This window comes from Thunnus maccoyii, chromosome 12 (assembly GCF_910596095.1).
Source record: "Thunnus maccoyii chromosome 12, fThuMac1.1, whole genome shotgun sequence".
Classification (NCBI taxonomy): Eukaryota; Metazoa; Chordata; class Actinopteri; order Scombriformes; family Scombridae; genus Thunnus; species Thunnus maccoyii.
This window is the reverse complement of record NC_056544.1, coordinates 6007410-6024227: the sequence shown is the minus strand read 5'-3', so window position 1 is coordinate 6024227 and position 16818 is coordinate 6007410. Positions and strand designations below refer to the sequence as shown.

Here is a 16818-nt window from a genome sequence, read left to right as displayed (position 1 = left end):
TAAATGTTGGCATCTTAGCGTGTGTAATAATAGTAAAAGAGTTGCATGTTCCCTTGTTTTCCAGGAGGTATGCCAGTGCCTGAGGTGGCGTCTGACACCGCCAGCGCTGCCGCCATGTTGAGCCCCGTCCTCAACGCCTCCAACGGAGACGGCTCCGAGTCTGAAACCACCTCCGCCATCCTCGCCTCCGTCAAGGAACAGGTTAGAACTGTGTGTGTGTGTGTGTGTGTGTGTGTGTGTGTGCACTTAACATACAGAGAGTTGTCACTATTAATGAAACATGAACACCAGAAAGTAGTGAGGATTATTCCTCCAGTCCTTTCAGGGTGAGACAATGCGACAGTCAACAGTAAACACAAATGATGGAATGCCCATCTGAGCTAACGTGTCACAAATGTGTCACCACGTTTTGATCCGTTAGCAGAGACCCTTAGGCTACAGCTGCTCAGTGTAATTTTGAAAATAATCTCATGTGGTGGGATGCATCATTTCCACACATTTTGTCAAAAGTCTGAGCAGCTTCGTTGGAGATACTGTGCATGACGAAGCAAAGCCCACACTTTTTTTTCCCCCAGTAAAGCTAACATTAGGCTTTAGAGCTAAAGTTTGTGTTTGGTGTTCATTATGTATTTATGAAGGTTAAAATATTAATCACTCTGCCAGAAGGTGTCTTAATATGTGCGTCTGTTTCAACTCCTCTTTTTGACTCCTTGATACGCAGCTTTTTAGACTTTTACTGACTTGTAGAGTGGTAGCTGTATGAGTGTAAGGTGCTATGTGTTGGCATATGGAAGTAGTGAGTCACATACGTTATGTCATTTGTGTTAAATTACCAGGCTTTTAACACTAGAACCGCCACAGGGTAAAATTTACTTGTACATTACTATGTTTTAATAAAATATTCATGTCCTCCAGTCTTTGACTTCTCCTAAAATAATGTTGTGTAGCACCACCTATTGTTAAAAATAGTGAAAATGAATCCAGATCAAAAACACAGGCATTTATACCCATAACTGCCACCAGGTAAAATTTACCTGTATATGAAATGCATTTATTTCTGCTTGGTTTATGTTTAAACATTTCAAGTTGCCAGGCAATGGCATTCACTGGAGGGTGTGATCTGACAACTACGTCAAGTCATAATTAAATTATAAATAGAGCAGAGAAGAATGACCTGTAAAAAAAACTTTGCCAGGTGCCTGAAGTGCAAGAAAGCTGTCTGTGGAAAATTCACAGTCAAGGTGCTGAATGTCTCAAAGTGTGAGGATGATATAGCCTCCTCACAAACCTTTATTAACCTTAATTAACCATTATGTGTAAATCCATTTTTTAGTTAACTGATTTTTCATTCATTTTTGTTTTGCCACGTTATCATTAATTGTTTTTGGGCTATTTAGCCTAATTTGCCCGTTGCGTTATGATGTTATAAGTAAAAGCAGCTTCAATGGTTGCTTCAAGTTTCTTGGTGGTGTTCTCTTATTCACACATTGTTGCAGATTGTAGTATAATCAACACTCCTAAAATGTCCACATAAGGTTCCATGTTCTGCTATATTTGTGGGCAAGTTTCATTAACAAATATGTTACCAAAGAGTAAAAACAAGAATTTCACAACAAGAAGCTTCAAGTCCTGCTGTCAGAAATCAGCAGCCAAAATCTTACAAATGTGGGTGTGTCAGTAGTCAGGGACCCGAAACAATTATAAAATATGAATCCAGCTGCCAAAGAAGTGTCATCGGAGCAGCTCTCTGATGTGTGACAGGAATAAAGAGGGAATGCTTTGACATGAAGTTAGATGCTAAAAAAGGTCTCAAATGCATAAGTTGCTGCATCAGAATCTACCAGTTAAAATCTAAAAACCCTCTCAGTAAACTGGCAGCCATGATGATAATATGTTGAACAGAATATTAATTTTGCATTAAGTTTCTTTTAGTTATATGTTTTATTTAAGTTGATTCCAGTATCACATTTAAACTCCAAATTCATTCAGATTATTATTAAATAATTACATTAAGTCAAACAAGTGTTTTCCCCTTGTGAAGAAAGGCAGAGACTGTCTGTTTGTGACAGAAGCTGTAAATTCCCTTTGTACCTAAGATAAAATTCTAAGTATCAGAAAATTGATGAAGGCCACAAATTTTCTTAAATCACTCATATGGGTCATATCAGTTCAAATCTATTACTCTGAGAAAGACAATTCTGATGCTTTCCAATCCATTTCCAACCCTCATGTGAGTGTTAAAATTTTAAGTTGCACTGATCCGTTTGAATCTGATACAGTTTATTAATGTCACTGATTTAAAGATTAGCAGGCTTAAAAGCTGCTGTGTTTCAAACCTGCAGCACCTCTGAGCCCTGGGTGGTGGTGGTCCTAACTCTTAACTGTGAGACACACCCTGGAGTACACTACTACACCACATTTTTTGATAATGGTGAGAATTAAATCGCTGGAGATGAACACAAACAGCTGGTGTTGAGTTGTTCTCTGTGGAGTAAGACCCCATCAAAATCTTGATTTTGCCGACCACCATTGGTTTAACTTCTCATTTTGCTGCAGTGGTGTACATCACTGTTGAGTGTGGTTGCAGGTGCAACAAAGCACCCTCCCCACCACACCCAACAGTAATGTTGGGTTGAAACTTTCAACCAAAGAGTGCAGCAAAGCACTGCTTCTTAACCTGGTGTTAACTTACTCTTTAACCAACCCACCAGCTAGTCCGCGCAGAAGGGCTCTGATTGGTTTTATAGTTTCTTTAAATAAGGAAACGGCCACTCAGGAAAGCAACAACAGACATATTTTGAATTGTGTAACAAAATTTGAAACAAGATTTGTGTGAATTTGTGTGAAAGTTTTGAATCATGTTGTAACATGCTAAATAAAGTTAATTTATTATGGGTGCTTTAAATCTGAAAAATAGCTGTCAATCAAAATCTGGTGTCACTTCCAAGCGGACTCTGGTGTGGTGCGAAGGCACCATAAAAGTGAATTTCTCCTGATACTTCAGAAATTGAAAATGAGTTAAAACCAGGGTGTGTTGTGCTTGTGTCTTAACCCCACATAATATTTTGCCACAATATGCTTCTTTTTCATCCTGTTCATCATTATTCATAACATGAGGTTGAGTTGCAGTCCTGAATATTAATGCTTATAATCCGTAAATAAACACATAACAGTGTATGCAATTTGATTTCCCACCATGGGTCCATATACCACTGATAATACAGAATGACCATCGCCTAAACTGCCTATTCAATGAGTCATCAGTCCAAATGACTTCATATTTACTTGTATCAGTGTCATCATCATTTTGTCATATCATTTTTTTCCTTGGTCGAGACCAAATTAACCAAACTATAGAGTGAATCATCACTGCTAAAGTTACTACACGGAACTTTAACAGGTTATGAAACAGTCTCTTGATGCCTCTGCTGGCTCTATATGACCTACATAAGCAAATAAGACCATCAGCGAGAAGATTGGCTATTTCTGTATAGTTATTCTAAATGCTGCCACTGGGTCAGATTCCTTATGAAATCAGACGAAATGATTGGTACAACAACATTACTAGGATGAGGGTAGGACATTTCTCTTCCTTTGGTAACATTGAAAGTAAAGTTAGACTTGTTGTCAGCTTCCTAACTCATTTTTAAAATGATGAGAGGAAAAGACAGAGAGCGTGAGCAAGGTGCAAGCACGAATGGGAAAGAGAAAGAGAGAGCAACAGTGGTCGAGTAAGCAAGGGAGCGGTGGTGTAGCAAGAACAAAGGAGTGAATCTGAGAAACGAAACGTTATTTTCTCACTATTTCATGGCGGTTATGTTCTTAAGCACAGATAAACACGCCCACACTTCCACAAAACCCTGCGGGAAGGTGCTGCATGTAACCTGACCAAGTGTATGAACGGTACTAAAACAAAATTTACTTTGCTTCACCATCATCATATCACAATTATTAATCTTACATAAATAAATACATTAACTCATTGCTATGCATACTGCAAACAGCTGTGTTTACAAAAATATATTTAAAATATGTAGCTCTTTCTTTCACTCGCTTCCAAAACAAATGCACACACTAGACACGATTTTTATGACATGAAGCGGTGGTGCTCATGGGAAATGCAGTCTTCATTCCGGGAAAAAACTACAGCTTTTGTCCACAGGGGCTGCTAAAATCAACATGAAATGAAAGCTCCTTGTAGTAACTTTAGGTTACAGTTGCATATGTTGGACTCACTAGTTATGCAGATGATTAAATCTTGTTGCTGTTGAAATCCAACATTTGACAAGATTAAAAGTCTACAGCAATGCTAGCAGTCCCTTGTGGCTGTGATGCTCATTCCACACCAGGAAACAAAATTGTTGGATGGATGAAAAAAAAAAAGTATAGACGACAACTTTGCTTATGAGCATTTTGTCATTAGTTTGGGGCAAGTGGGAATTTTGACTTGCTGTTGGTTGTGCTAGATTAAAAGTAAAGGAATCGTTGATGTCATTAGGGTTCAACCACTGAGGACCATTAATGTACCAAATTTCATGTTAATCCATTTAGTAGTTGTCCAGATATTTCAATCTGGACCAAAATGAGATGGACTGACATTGCCACTCCAAGAGCCACACTACTAGTGTATTTCAAAATGACTTCCAATGACTTTCAGCTTACACTCTCATGGGATAAGCACTAATCAACATTCAGTAAAATCATAACAGATTAGATATGATGTTAGTGTGACATCTCATTATGTATATAAACATAATAACACAGTAGTGACAGTGACAAATAGCACCTACAGTATGTGTGTCGGCACTGGAACCGTATTGAGAAGATGTGGTGGTGTGCAAATGTGTGGGTGCATACAGTAGGTCGAGTGGATACTTTGAATAGCTTGGGATACAAAGTACAGTTGAAGCGATGTGCTCTGAAATGGTACATGCAGAAGCTAAAGATAGCCAGTGAAATGCTGAGAAGAGAGAAAAAAATAAAGTGTGCATGTTTTAGACTGAAACCTCACTGTGAGTTACTACAAGTCTAAGTAGTCTCCTAGTCTAAGTAGGGCATGTAGACTTGGACATTCATACACACACAGGTCACACACACATACATACAGATGATCTAGGGCATTATAATGGCCTTCTGATGAGAATGTGTAAGAAGAAAAAGGAAGAGGAGATGACAGGAATGGAAGGAAATGAGGATGAATGGATACAATAGTTGGTCACTCCCTCTTTCCTTCTTTCTCTACAAGCTGGAGTCGTTATATTTTATGCTCCTGCACTGCCGTAAAGTTATTATTATTTCTTAAGCCAGTAATTTGTCACGTCCTCTCATACTTTTCTCCAGTATGTAATTTTTCAACTCTTCAGTGTTTGGGCTGCTGCCACTGTTTGTTATCAGGCTGTTAAAATGAAGCAGGGGTGTGTTTTTGCTACGTGCACACACACACACATACACACACACACACAGCTTCCTGTTCATTTTGCTTCATAAAGACAAGGTCAGGCATGAGAGACCAAGAAAAGGCTTCACACACACATATGAACACATGTGGACTGCAGGCAGACAGACACACACACGCTGCCAATCAGGCTCTTTTGCCTCTGCTGACTCACACCGGGAGATCCCTGCTGCTGTTTTTTCCTCCATTTCCTTTTACCCACATGAGATTGATTAGCCATTCGACGTTGTATTTATCACATCTGTCAGCTTTTGTCCTCGTATCGTTCATCATCTTTGCTGTCAACACATCTGCTATTGGGGGAGCGCAGTGTGAGGTGCCAGCCCTGGAAAGACTTTCATTCCAATGTGAGATGTGCCTATTTGAAAAATCTGACATATTGTCTTATTGAATGACGGATAAAGTGAAAGTGGCACAGGGTATTGATTAGCTGTCTTTTGCCTGTAGCCTGGAAACATTTGACAAACCAGTTCTGAAAAATCAAGATGTGAAAGTGTGTTTAAAGAAGGATCTACAGTGATTCAAAACAAATTCCTGCTTTCATGTCTGGAATATTAATCTAGAAGGTCCATGTTTGGTTTTGTTTTCTGATACAGATTTTTGCTCTAAATGGCAGTGTTTTAGATGTCATAGACATCACTTTACAGTTTAATTTGTCAGTTTTCCTTGTCTGCACTGACATTGGAGGATATTTACCGCACTAAAGCTTTGCAGCCCTTAAATACAATTAAATTGCAACATCAAACAAGTTTTGCTATTAACGTAATGCTGGCTGAATTACGTTTTCTCTCAACATAATGAGACAATGTTGTAAATTAACTAGTGGTGTGTATCTCTCCCTCTCAGATGATTTGATATGTATCGAGATACATCATCCATGATCGATACAATGATATGATATCCTGCAATACAAAACTGAATCGATACAATTCGATTAAGAAGGATTAGGACTTGATATTTTTTACATTTTGAATAAGTGAATAAGTGTAACTAAAATAAACAGTACGTTTTTTTTTTATTCAATTGTATTTCAAACACTAAATCCAGAAAAGTATGCCTTCTGCCACACTAACAGCAGCAAACATGGACAGTGATACACTGGATAACTTTTTAGCTAAGGTGTTTTTTCATGCATGCACACACACACACACACACACACACATACAGAGGCTACAGGCACTGTGCAGTGAGAGATTAATCTTTAACTCCTAAAATGAACATATTTAGCAAGTTGCAGAAATGTATTAGTGACATGTTCAGTGACAACATGAAACATTTTATGGTTATGTGACTGGCAGCACTTGGTTAGTGTTAGAGAAAGATGATGGTTTTGGTTTTAACAGAAAAAAATGTGTTGAGTTTATCTTGTCTCACCTCCACATACACCATCCTGCTGCCAGAGATACTCTCTAGAGCACCAGATGTGTATTCATCCACTTGTGAAAATAGTCCCCAACAAATACTCGATTTACTTCTGTTTGGATAACATTCGCTAAAAACCACAGTGCCCAGCTGTTTCAGGAGTTTGTTTAGTCATTTATAGAAGATTAGACTTTATATTTGTGATGAGTTTTTAAAGTTTTACATCTTCAGGAGGACCAAATGGGCAGACAGGGTAGGGGAGTTTGTCAAGGTTGAGAGCCAGACTAGAACATTGTTAGTCTTATCACAGGGTTTGATGACAGTAAGAAAAATGCAGTATACAATAACACCAGCCTTATCCTTTCAATTGTACTTAAGATATCATTTTACAAAAGTCTCTCCACTCAGTGCCATAAAATAGAAAAGACAAAAGAGCAGCAATGCAAGAACTATTATTTTTCAAACATTATTTTTAACTTTCCTGCTGAAATATGTATTTTTCCTGACTGTAAGGGGACCATAGAGCAGCTGGTTCAGATCTCTGAATCACAATGTCTAAAATGAAATTGCATTTATCAAGCTAGTTCCAGTCACGTGTGACGTGCAGCCAGTTAAGTATTAATTGGATTTAAAAAAATCAATATCTAGTCAATAATCTGGTCAAAGGAGGTACATTTTTTAAATAAAACTACCAAAAATAGTCCTCACTGATTTTCAAAAAGGTCTCCAGGAGACCTTTTTAATTCAATCACTGACTGTTTTGTTGTGCTGACAATACTAGGCTTTTTAAAGAATGTTTCCTCACATACAACCTTTCTCTTGCTGAAAGAATGCCTAATTGCAATTTCACATCTATCTTCTCTTCAACAAATATTCCATGTTCAGTGCAAAGAACAGTCTTTTGCACTCCATTTTCTTCCAGACATGACCAAAATGTGTCTTGAACAGCTAAGCATCAGAACATATGTTGTGACACATGCGAATTAGATGAACTGCTGATAAGCTAATTTACATATGGAGTCTTATTTAATAGCCAGTTAAATTGAAACATTTCAGTGGGTTTAGTAAATTACCTACAGTGAATTTCACCGCTCACAGCTACTGTACCAGTTAGACAGATAAGACTGCACTCACTTCAACCTGACACACAATAAAAATGTTGAATTTTCAAGGATAAAAACACAAAAGCTTTATGCTCATTGTAGTCCTTGTTAGAAAGAACACCCATGTGTGCATTTCCATCATGTTTGCAACATGGCCTCCTGCTGTGTTTTAACAAGCCAAAACAATGGTGCAAATATGTTGCTGCATTCACTTCATTGTCCAAAAAGAAAACATGAGGATGTGTAGAAGATGAAAAGTTGAGGGATAAAAGACACCTTTAGAAAAACCAACCGATGGAAAAAACACAAAATATAATGACTTTCTAAAGGATATCAGATATGACTTTTTGGGCAGAGTATGGTGTTTCTGCAGCCTCTCAGCCACAGGATAATTAACGTGAATCCTGGTGCTCTGTGGAACTGTTCACTCTAATTGGCAGTACAGCAGAAAACGGCTTCTCTCAGACTGAGGTAATGGAAGTTCTAACTTTATTTCCTCTGTAAGGCTAATTAAACTCATCTGGGTTCTGGGTTCTTGTCTTCCTCTGCTATCACATCATTATTTAAAATACTATTCACATGTTACCCAGCTGGCATTGGACGTCAATTTGACGTCAGAAAGACATTGGACACTAACGGTGGACAGATGTGAAATTTTAGTTGAAAATAAAAATCAGGTTGATATCAAAACCCAACTCTGGGTTGACATCAACCTCCAATATTGGACAGATGTAGAATTTGGGTTGGAAATCAAAATCAGATATCCATCAAAACCCAACATTAGCTGTCAAATTACAACTTTCAGTTTGGTTATTATGTATTTTGTTGGCATGACATCAAACTTTTAACAGAGCCATGTTTTTGTTGTAAATTAAATATCAACGCTGAGAAACTGTCGTACCAAGGTTGGAGAGATGTCAAGATTTTAAGACATGAGCAGAGAAAAGTTGACAGACTTTAAAATCTTAATGAAACTGGAATCCACAAATGTTTGGCGGTTTTATTGGATAAATGAAAAAGACATGAAATGAGTTATCAAAATGACCTGTTATTGTAACATTTTTAAAGAACCTGCTTACCTTGTTTTTGGATGGAGGTGGATTCTCAAAATTTTCTGGAGATGAATTCACAAAATTTAACAAAATTTTCAAAATTAATGAAAACAAAATTAATTTCACAAAACTGTAAGCAAGCGAATGGAGGCAGCAAAAACAAACAAACAAAAAAAGAAACAAGTATTTAAACCACAAACACATAGGCCCCTTCAAAATTTCAGTATCCACTAAAGTGTACACCAAATGTCCCTCATTTTCATGGTTTTACAGTGCTCTCAGACCACAGATTCTGTCTGTTAAGGAGCAGCTGATCCGCGGTGTAATATGCACAAGTGTGTAGTTAGTACTCCAATAAAACAAAATAGTACCAATGGAATGAGTGGTCTGAGAGCACAGTAATGCCATGAAAATAAGAGGCATTTGGCATACACTTTATTGGATATGGAAATTTTGAAGGGGTGTATGGGTTTGTGATTTAAATTTGTTTTGTTTGCTTGTTTTGTGGAAATGTCAATGAAGTTACTCCATCAGTTCCCTGAAGCAGGCTGCCAGTTCGCCCAGTGGCAACTGTTGAGTCCCTCATACAGTGTCAGTTTTACTTAATTCCCATTCTGTCAATGCTTCCTTAATAACTGTAACTGACATCTAATTGACACTGAAATATAAAAACTAACTTGTCATAACTTCTCACTAAACTAAATCATGTAAGTACTATAATTCTAGGATCATTGCTAATAGGGCTCAACCCTAATAGTCAACCAACTGTTAATTGATGAGAAGAGTCTTAGTTGACTAAGGTTTCTTCAGTTGGTTAGTTGCTGAAAAAACTAACCAAAAAAACTCCTCAAACTCCATTCTGATGCTGCACCTTGTCAAAATTTCAGTCTCAGACTGATTCCATATACAGTGAATAACTGAGTTAAGATTGTCTGTTCTTTGATATAACTTCCACCTGCACAAGATAAATGTGGTCAACTACAAAGACATCTATTAGTTTGTATGATCATGGTAAGTGGAAAAATTTGTCAAATCTCTACAACTACCTCCAAATTATCTGTTTAACCAATTGATATTTACTCCATAGAGCTGTCGTTTTTGGATAAAAATTTTTTTTTACAAATTACAAATTATTCAGGAATATCTTTTTCACCCTCTGTGAGCCTCTCCTGAAACTATCTGGCACCCTCCTGGGGAGACCCACCTCTCACTATTAAAACATCCGGTCTAGTGTCAAATCTTCCTTAGTCTAAGCAGCAGCCAAAAAATACAAAGAATTAATTTTTAAATTTTATAAATAGAGAAAAGTTAAAAAATCAGTCCACCGCACTATCACTGGGAACAAGTTATTATCCTGTTAATAACATATAACATCTTGTTACTAACTTTTATTGACATTATCTTGTTAATAACCTGTTATCTAACAAATTAATTATCTTTTCAGCACAAGATTAAAAAATATCACCTTTTTGGGCTTTAGGGGCTCTGTAGCTTTTCAGTACATAGCTACATTGTTATTATTGTTATTATTCATATGCACATTATTCTTATAATTATTAATTATGTAATTACAATAATAATAATAATAATAATAATAATAATAATAATAATAATGTTAATAGTAGTAAATTTTACCCAAATGAAGAACACAAAAAGGAAGTAAAACGATTAATAACTGCTTTACTTTAACCCTGTAGGTGAGGAAATAAAAACAGGCAAGCAGGCTTAAGTCGCAGGCTGCCCGGTGGGGGATCTCGCTCTGCTGTAAAGGCTCAACTACAACTGCCTTGGTGTCTACCTCAACCACACTGCCAGTCTAGGCACATCCCTCTCAGAGGCAACTGGCTGATCACCAACAACCAACATCTGCCAAAGCAGCCAGGGAAAAGATATAGCTAGCGTTAACTATGTTGCCTTGGGTCTAGGCACAGGCTGGCAAAACAACCCTGTATCCATCTCATATGCAGCAGCCCCAGGTTCACTACCAGGTGGGCTGCTGGCATGTGCCCCAGTAGCAACTTAACTTTTTACACCATCAAAGTCTCTGCACGGTGCATGGTGGCAGCCAGATATGCTTAACACTTGTGTGGCTTGGCATTTGTCTGACAGCTGCACTGTCATGGAGCACAAATTGAGAAAGAAACTACTGGTGCTTCTGTCTTATAGAAGCCAAATTGAGTGATCTGTAGAAGGTCCAGTGTGGGTTATACAACTGTACTTTAACAAAAATTTCAGGGCCATGAAGTGGTCCAGTGGCTCACCTGGCAGAATATATAAGGTTGTAGCCCTGATGAAATAGTTACAAATTTGATCATACCTACGAGCTCTGTTTGGACGTTTGTGTGTTAAACAGGTGTTGGATTATTGTTACCCTACAGTATGTCACAGCCTGAGGTCATTACACTATATGTTAAACTGCCATAGTAGCACTGTGACTTTTGAGAGATTTTGATTACCCAAAGGCACAACTTAGAGTAGTAGTTCAGCTTCTTACCCACACAGTGGTATTTGCTGTTCCATACTGTAGATAATCCAAATTTGACCCATCAAGTCTTTCCCTGTTGTGAGATCGAGTGCTTTACCAGGAGTGTGCTACTCCAAAATGAATGAAGTAAATAGACCTGAGAACAACACAATTTTGAGCAGCAACCCAAAGCTGAAAAAATGTTTTGAAGGTTGCAAAACAACACATGGCGGTTTGTGATTCATTACTAAAGCTGATCTTTTCCAGTCCTCTTACTTGTTAACTGGTGGAGCTCCTTTGTTTTGGTAACACTATGCTATGGCTTCACCAACCAGATGTGTTAACAACACACAGTGCTAAGGGAGCTGTTCCATAGTGATACAGAAACAAAGTAGGTTCACCAGTTAGCAAACAATAGGGCTGGAAAAGTAGTAGTCAAGTAATAAGTATAGAGGAGGTTAATAATTAATCCCAAACCGATGTGTGCATCCTTCATTTTTTCAGTTTTGGGTTGCTGCTCAAAATCATGTTGCTTGCAGGTCTATATCCACTTCATTAATGTTGGATCAGCACACTGCTGGTGAAGTACTTGTTGTCTCAACAGGTTTAAATTTGATAGGATCTATTACACTTGCATGGAGCAGCAAATACCACTGTATGGATAACAATCTAAACTATCACTTTAAATACAACAAAATGCCATGCTTACTGGATATTTGATGTTTACTAAACGTACGATATAGGTGACAGTACCATAAAGACATATGTCTGTATTCTATGTCTGTATTAAGTTGGTATGAGACGTTTTGACAGAAATTGGATTTTGGTTACCTGACACCACAACTGAAATCCCACAAAATACCAACATCTAATGTTGTCTGTATCCCACGTGAGATGGACGTTAATGCTCTGATGTTTATCAGATGTTGGGTTTTGGTTAGTTAACACCATGACGAACAGCCAACATAATACTAACATTTAATAATGTTGGAATGTCATGTTGTCTGGATGTTAACATTATGACATTGTTGGGTTTTGGTCACCATACCTCACGACTTAATGTATACTGTGTCAACATGACGGAATGACGTTTGGAAGACGTTGGATTTTGGTCAATTGAAGTGGAATAGACATTTTTTGCTTTAACTTATCATTATGAAGTAAATGTTGATTGAAAAGTTTAATGGCTATAGAATAACCACACCACCACATTTAGAGTGGTTCCCTATAAGCCTCTCTTTTAGTATGCAATTCTGTCTGCCACCGGGTATGATCTCCTGGGAAAATTAAGATTCGATTTACGCACAAAGGAAGTGTGTCAACCATTGCGTAATCAAAAGAGGAAGAGGATAGCGCTTTTGTGTTCCCTGGTAGCTATCAGTAGCTATATCTCATAATAATTTGTTAGGTGGCCAACCTCTTTCTATTATCTCTTAGTTATATAATAAATGTGGAATATTGCACAGGCAAATCTGATGACACACTTCTTATATCTGTGTACACTATGTTTCAGTTACATTGAATATACTACCAGAATAAACTTATCTTGTGATTTCTAGAGGGCTTTCGTCCTATTAGCTACTGTATCCAATAGGAAGAAAGCCCTCTAGAAACCAGTTAGCTAAGCTACCAGCGCTACAGCCATTGAATATTGGATCAGTATCCCGTCAGGCTGGCTGTTGATTCGTTCATATGAAAATCGGTGTCGGTATTCTACGTCAACATGACGTTGGCATGAGATTTTGGTAACTTAACACCACAACTGAAAACCAACAAATTATCAACATCTAACAACGTTATAATTTCAAGTTGTGTGGACTTTAACATTATGGTGTTTAGCAGATGCTGGGTTGGTCATCATACCTTACGACAAATTACAAACAAATAATATATTCTACGTCAATATGGTGTTTGCATGAGACATTTTGAAGACGCTGGATTTGATTACTTAAACCACAACTTAAAACCAACAAAATATCAACATCAGCTGTCGTCAGTGTTCTATGTCATATTGACGTTGGCATTAGATGTTGTCCCAACATTGAATTTTGGTCACCCGACGTCACAATCTACATTCAACCAAATATTAACGTCTAATGACGTTGGTGGCCAGCTGGGTACAGATGTTGTACTTTTAATTGATCATGTTTTATTTGCATATTTGGTTGCTGTGCAGCTAGCTCTATTTTTAACACATTAACTTTCAAAGCACAAACACTTAAATATTCTCCTTTTATGATTGGTGTTATGACATATGAGATAATAAAGAATACAGGATTAATAGCTCTTTGAAAATAATCAGGCTTATGTTAATTGTACTGACTCTTGGATGATTCATTAGGTTCTTTTATTGGTGCTTTCTTACAGCAGCCCTGTGATAACAATGGGTGCTATCAGCCTTTTCTCCCCCTCTCACCGCTACTCTCTTCATTTGTTTATTAAGGATTAAATAAGATTTGTTTAGTAGTGGCTAACTCATTAATTTACCAAATATAGTTCTCTACAAAGTTCACTTAGATATTCATAAGAAGTGGTTTCAAAGTGGATCAAATATTTATTTTGTTTTACTTCTTATTCAAGAGGGCAGAGAAAGGAAAAAGCAGAATATTTAAATGATGGGGAGGGAGGGGAGGGATTTTGGGAGGAATTGTGAACCTTTTTGCCCCTCTATCTCTCTCGCTCACTGGCAAAGTGTTGGCATTTGAGAAAGTTTTGTTATTCCCAACTGAAAGAAGACTCAAGGCCAGAGAACAATAGAAGAAATAGGACGTGTTTTATTTCTGCTATCCAATGTTGCTGTATATGTTTTTGAGTAAATATTTATGTGATTTTCTCTATTTATTTGAAGGTGTGTGTTCATGCTGATAGATTGTTTGGTAAGCCCCACCCCCCAGCAGCTAATGTTTAACAAAACCTTTATTCCCACACACCAGTTGTGTGCCCCTTGGAAGTAACGCTCGGTTACTAATGTAAGTAATGTTAGTTACTACATAAAACATGCTAGTTTTATTAATTCCTCACGCTTTTGAAAAGACACACACTCTTAAAATGGTGGTGGTACAGTGGAAACCGCCTATAGTGATCAGGTCCGTCCAGGTCAAACCGATCACTATATGTGAATGATTAATATAACCAATTTTTTTCTTTTTCTTTATTTCTCATGCAGATTACCATCTAACTGACATTTGTATATCTATTACATGAATATAAAGTAATGAAACAGGCAGCTTCGCTATTTACTGAATTTTATTGACTGTTTCAAAATACAGAACAGCTGTTTCAGATGTTTGTTGTTTCGCTGCTGCATCTCATTGGCTCGTTTTTGGCAGTTTGTCATAAGCTTCAAGGAGACTACGTTTTTCATTAAGAGAAAATTACTTTCTTTTTCCTGTCATGATTTCAATGTGCACACAGCACCAGCCTCAAGTAACCAGCTGGAAGCAGACGGTTACCGCGAGGGTGCCGCAGTCACTAAGTACATATAATACGTGTATCCTGGGAGTAAAGTTAAAAAAAAAAATAGTCATAATTTTGAATTTTTTTTCCATATGTTGTCATGTATGAAAAGACCCAAAATGAACACTGTAAGCAGACTACTTGATTACTATAAGCAAATTATTTAAACAGCATTTGAATATGAATGTCCCAAGCTTTTTGATCCATATAAGCAGCTGATCATTGTAACCGTGATCACTATAAGCGGTTTCAAATTGTATCGCTTTTGTTATTAATTTGGGGGAGAGGTTTAGTGAACTGTCAATTTATGGGTATATGTGCATCTGAGTGTATATATGTTTGCATGCATGTGTGTATTTAGTCAGCCTTCGGCTGCAAGCTGTCTGTAGTTCGAACTTGGAGGCATGGACAGAGGAGGCACAACAGTGCATTATGGGAAGGACCTGGAATGGCCAACAGTCTCTTACTTTTGGCAGCTCAATCTCATTGTCGACTCTCTCTCTTTTCTACCTGTCACAGAGAGAAAAAAAAATTGGTAACCAGGGATCTGCAGGCTAGTGAGACTGAGGTAGTGTGTGTGTGTGTGTGTGTGTGTGTGTGTGTGTGTGTCTGTGCGCGTGTGTGCGTGTAGGCTTTAGTAAGTTCAGGAGTTGAGTCCAGCACTCCAGACTTGACTTAAACAGTTCAGCTCAGTGTGTTACAGTATGCAGAGAGCTGAGCAGATGGTTGACACTGCCAAGGAAAAGATACCATACTTTATATTTGATGAGCCTAAGTCTAGTGGAAGATGTTGATTATTTAATTACAGGGAAATGAAGAAAGAGACTGATGCAGCAACGTAGTGTGGGCCAGGATTTTAACTCATGCGTTAGTGACCACAGAGGATGTCTTTCTATTAGTCCTATTTTTTACTGTTTGTTTCCCAACCGACTCTTCCACAGATACAGAACACTCATATACCAAAGTTGTACTCCTTTGTGTCCTTAACACAATATTTCCAGAGTTCTTCCTCAAAATCATTACTATTTTACATAACTAGGTCTAAAGATAGCTTAACTTGAAGATAAACATTGACATAATAGAAAATGCTCAACAAAAATGAACATTTTAAATAAGGTTTAAGCAAAGCTAAACTGAACCGGCAAGCCTCCAAAAACACACTTAACAAATTTAAACTGGCCTGCTGGATGTTGATTGGAGCATAGTGCTGAACAACCAATCACAAGCGGGAGGAGCTCTGCAGCCAGCCAATCATACAAGTGGATCAGCTCAGTGCACAAAACTGCAAAAACAGAGCAGAGAGCATGTAGATGGGTAGGTAGATGAGTATTGACCATAAGAGGTTTAAAATGCTGTGTAGAGCAAGAATACATTTATTAACCAGTAGTCTGTCTCTAGTTCCTCCTGGTTATCTCTCTCATCACATTGTCTGGAGTAAAAAGCTTTTCTTACATAAGAGAAAGTGTATGTTAATAACTGTCCTTGTTCAAAGCAAAGCTACTGTGGTAGACTGACTTCTTTGACATCATTGAAAAAGATTCAGGCATTAATAATTTCCCATTTTAAATTTTGCCTTGTTTTGTTGATCAGGCCCTTGTAAGGTGGCATGTTTTGTTAGGGTTAAGCATTTTGAAATCAACAAATACACAATTTTAAATTAATGAAGACTTTGGCAGACTCTCTACAACCCTGTCTGTCTGCCTGTCACAACAAATGCACAACAGAAGTGCGTTGACAGTGAGAAGAAGAGAGAAGAAGTTTCTTGTTATTGCACTTTTTATTTACAGTCTACAAAATACCAGTGGTGCTATTCATTTTAATTTATATATATTTATGAATTGTTTTGAATCATTTTGGACAGGCATTTTATGTCTTTATTGGAGAGCGATGGTAGAGAGATGACAGGAAATAAGAGAAAGAGAAAGA

General features: G+C 37.5%; 1 protein-coding gene across 11 annotated transcripts in view; it reads left to right on the top strand.

Moving 5' to 3' along the window:
• The window catches only part of ctnnd2b (catenin (cadherin-associated protein), delta 2b), a 178340-nt gene that overhangs the window by 36619 nt on the left and 124903 nt on the right, over positions 1-16818 (top strand). For all 11 annotated transcript variants that reach the window (XM_042428429.1, XM_042428440.1, XM_042428435.1 and 8 more), the window contains one exon: positions 65-201. In XM_042428429.1, the coding sequence (XP_042284363.1) occupies positions 70-201 (132 nt within the window). In that variant the 5' untranslated portion in view covers positions 65-69. Of the gene's footprint in view, positions 1-64; positions 202-16818 lie in introns of those variants that run through there.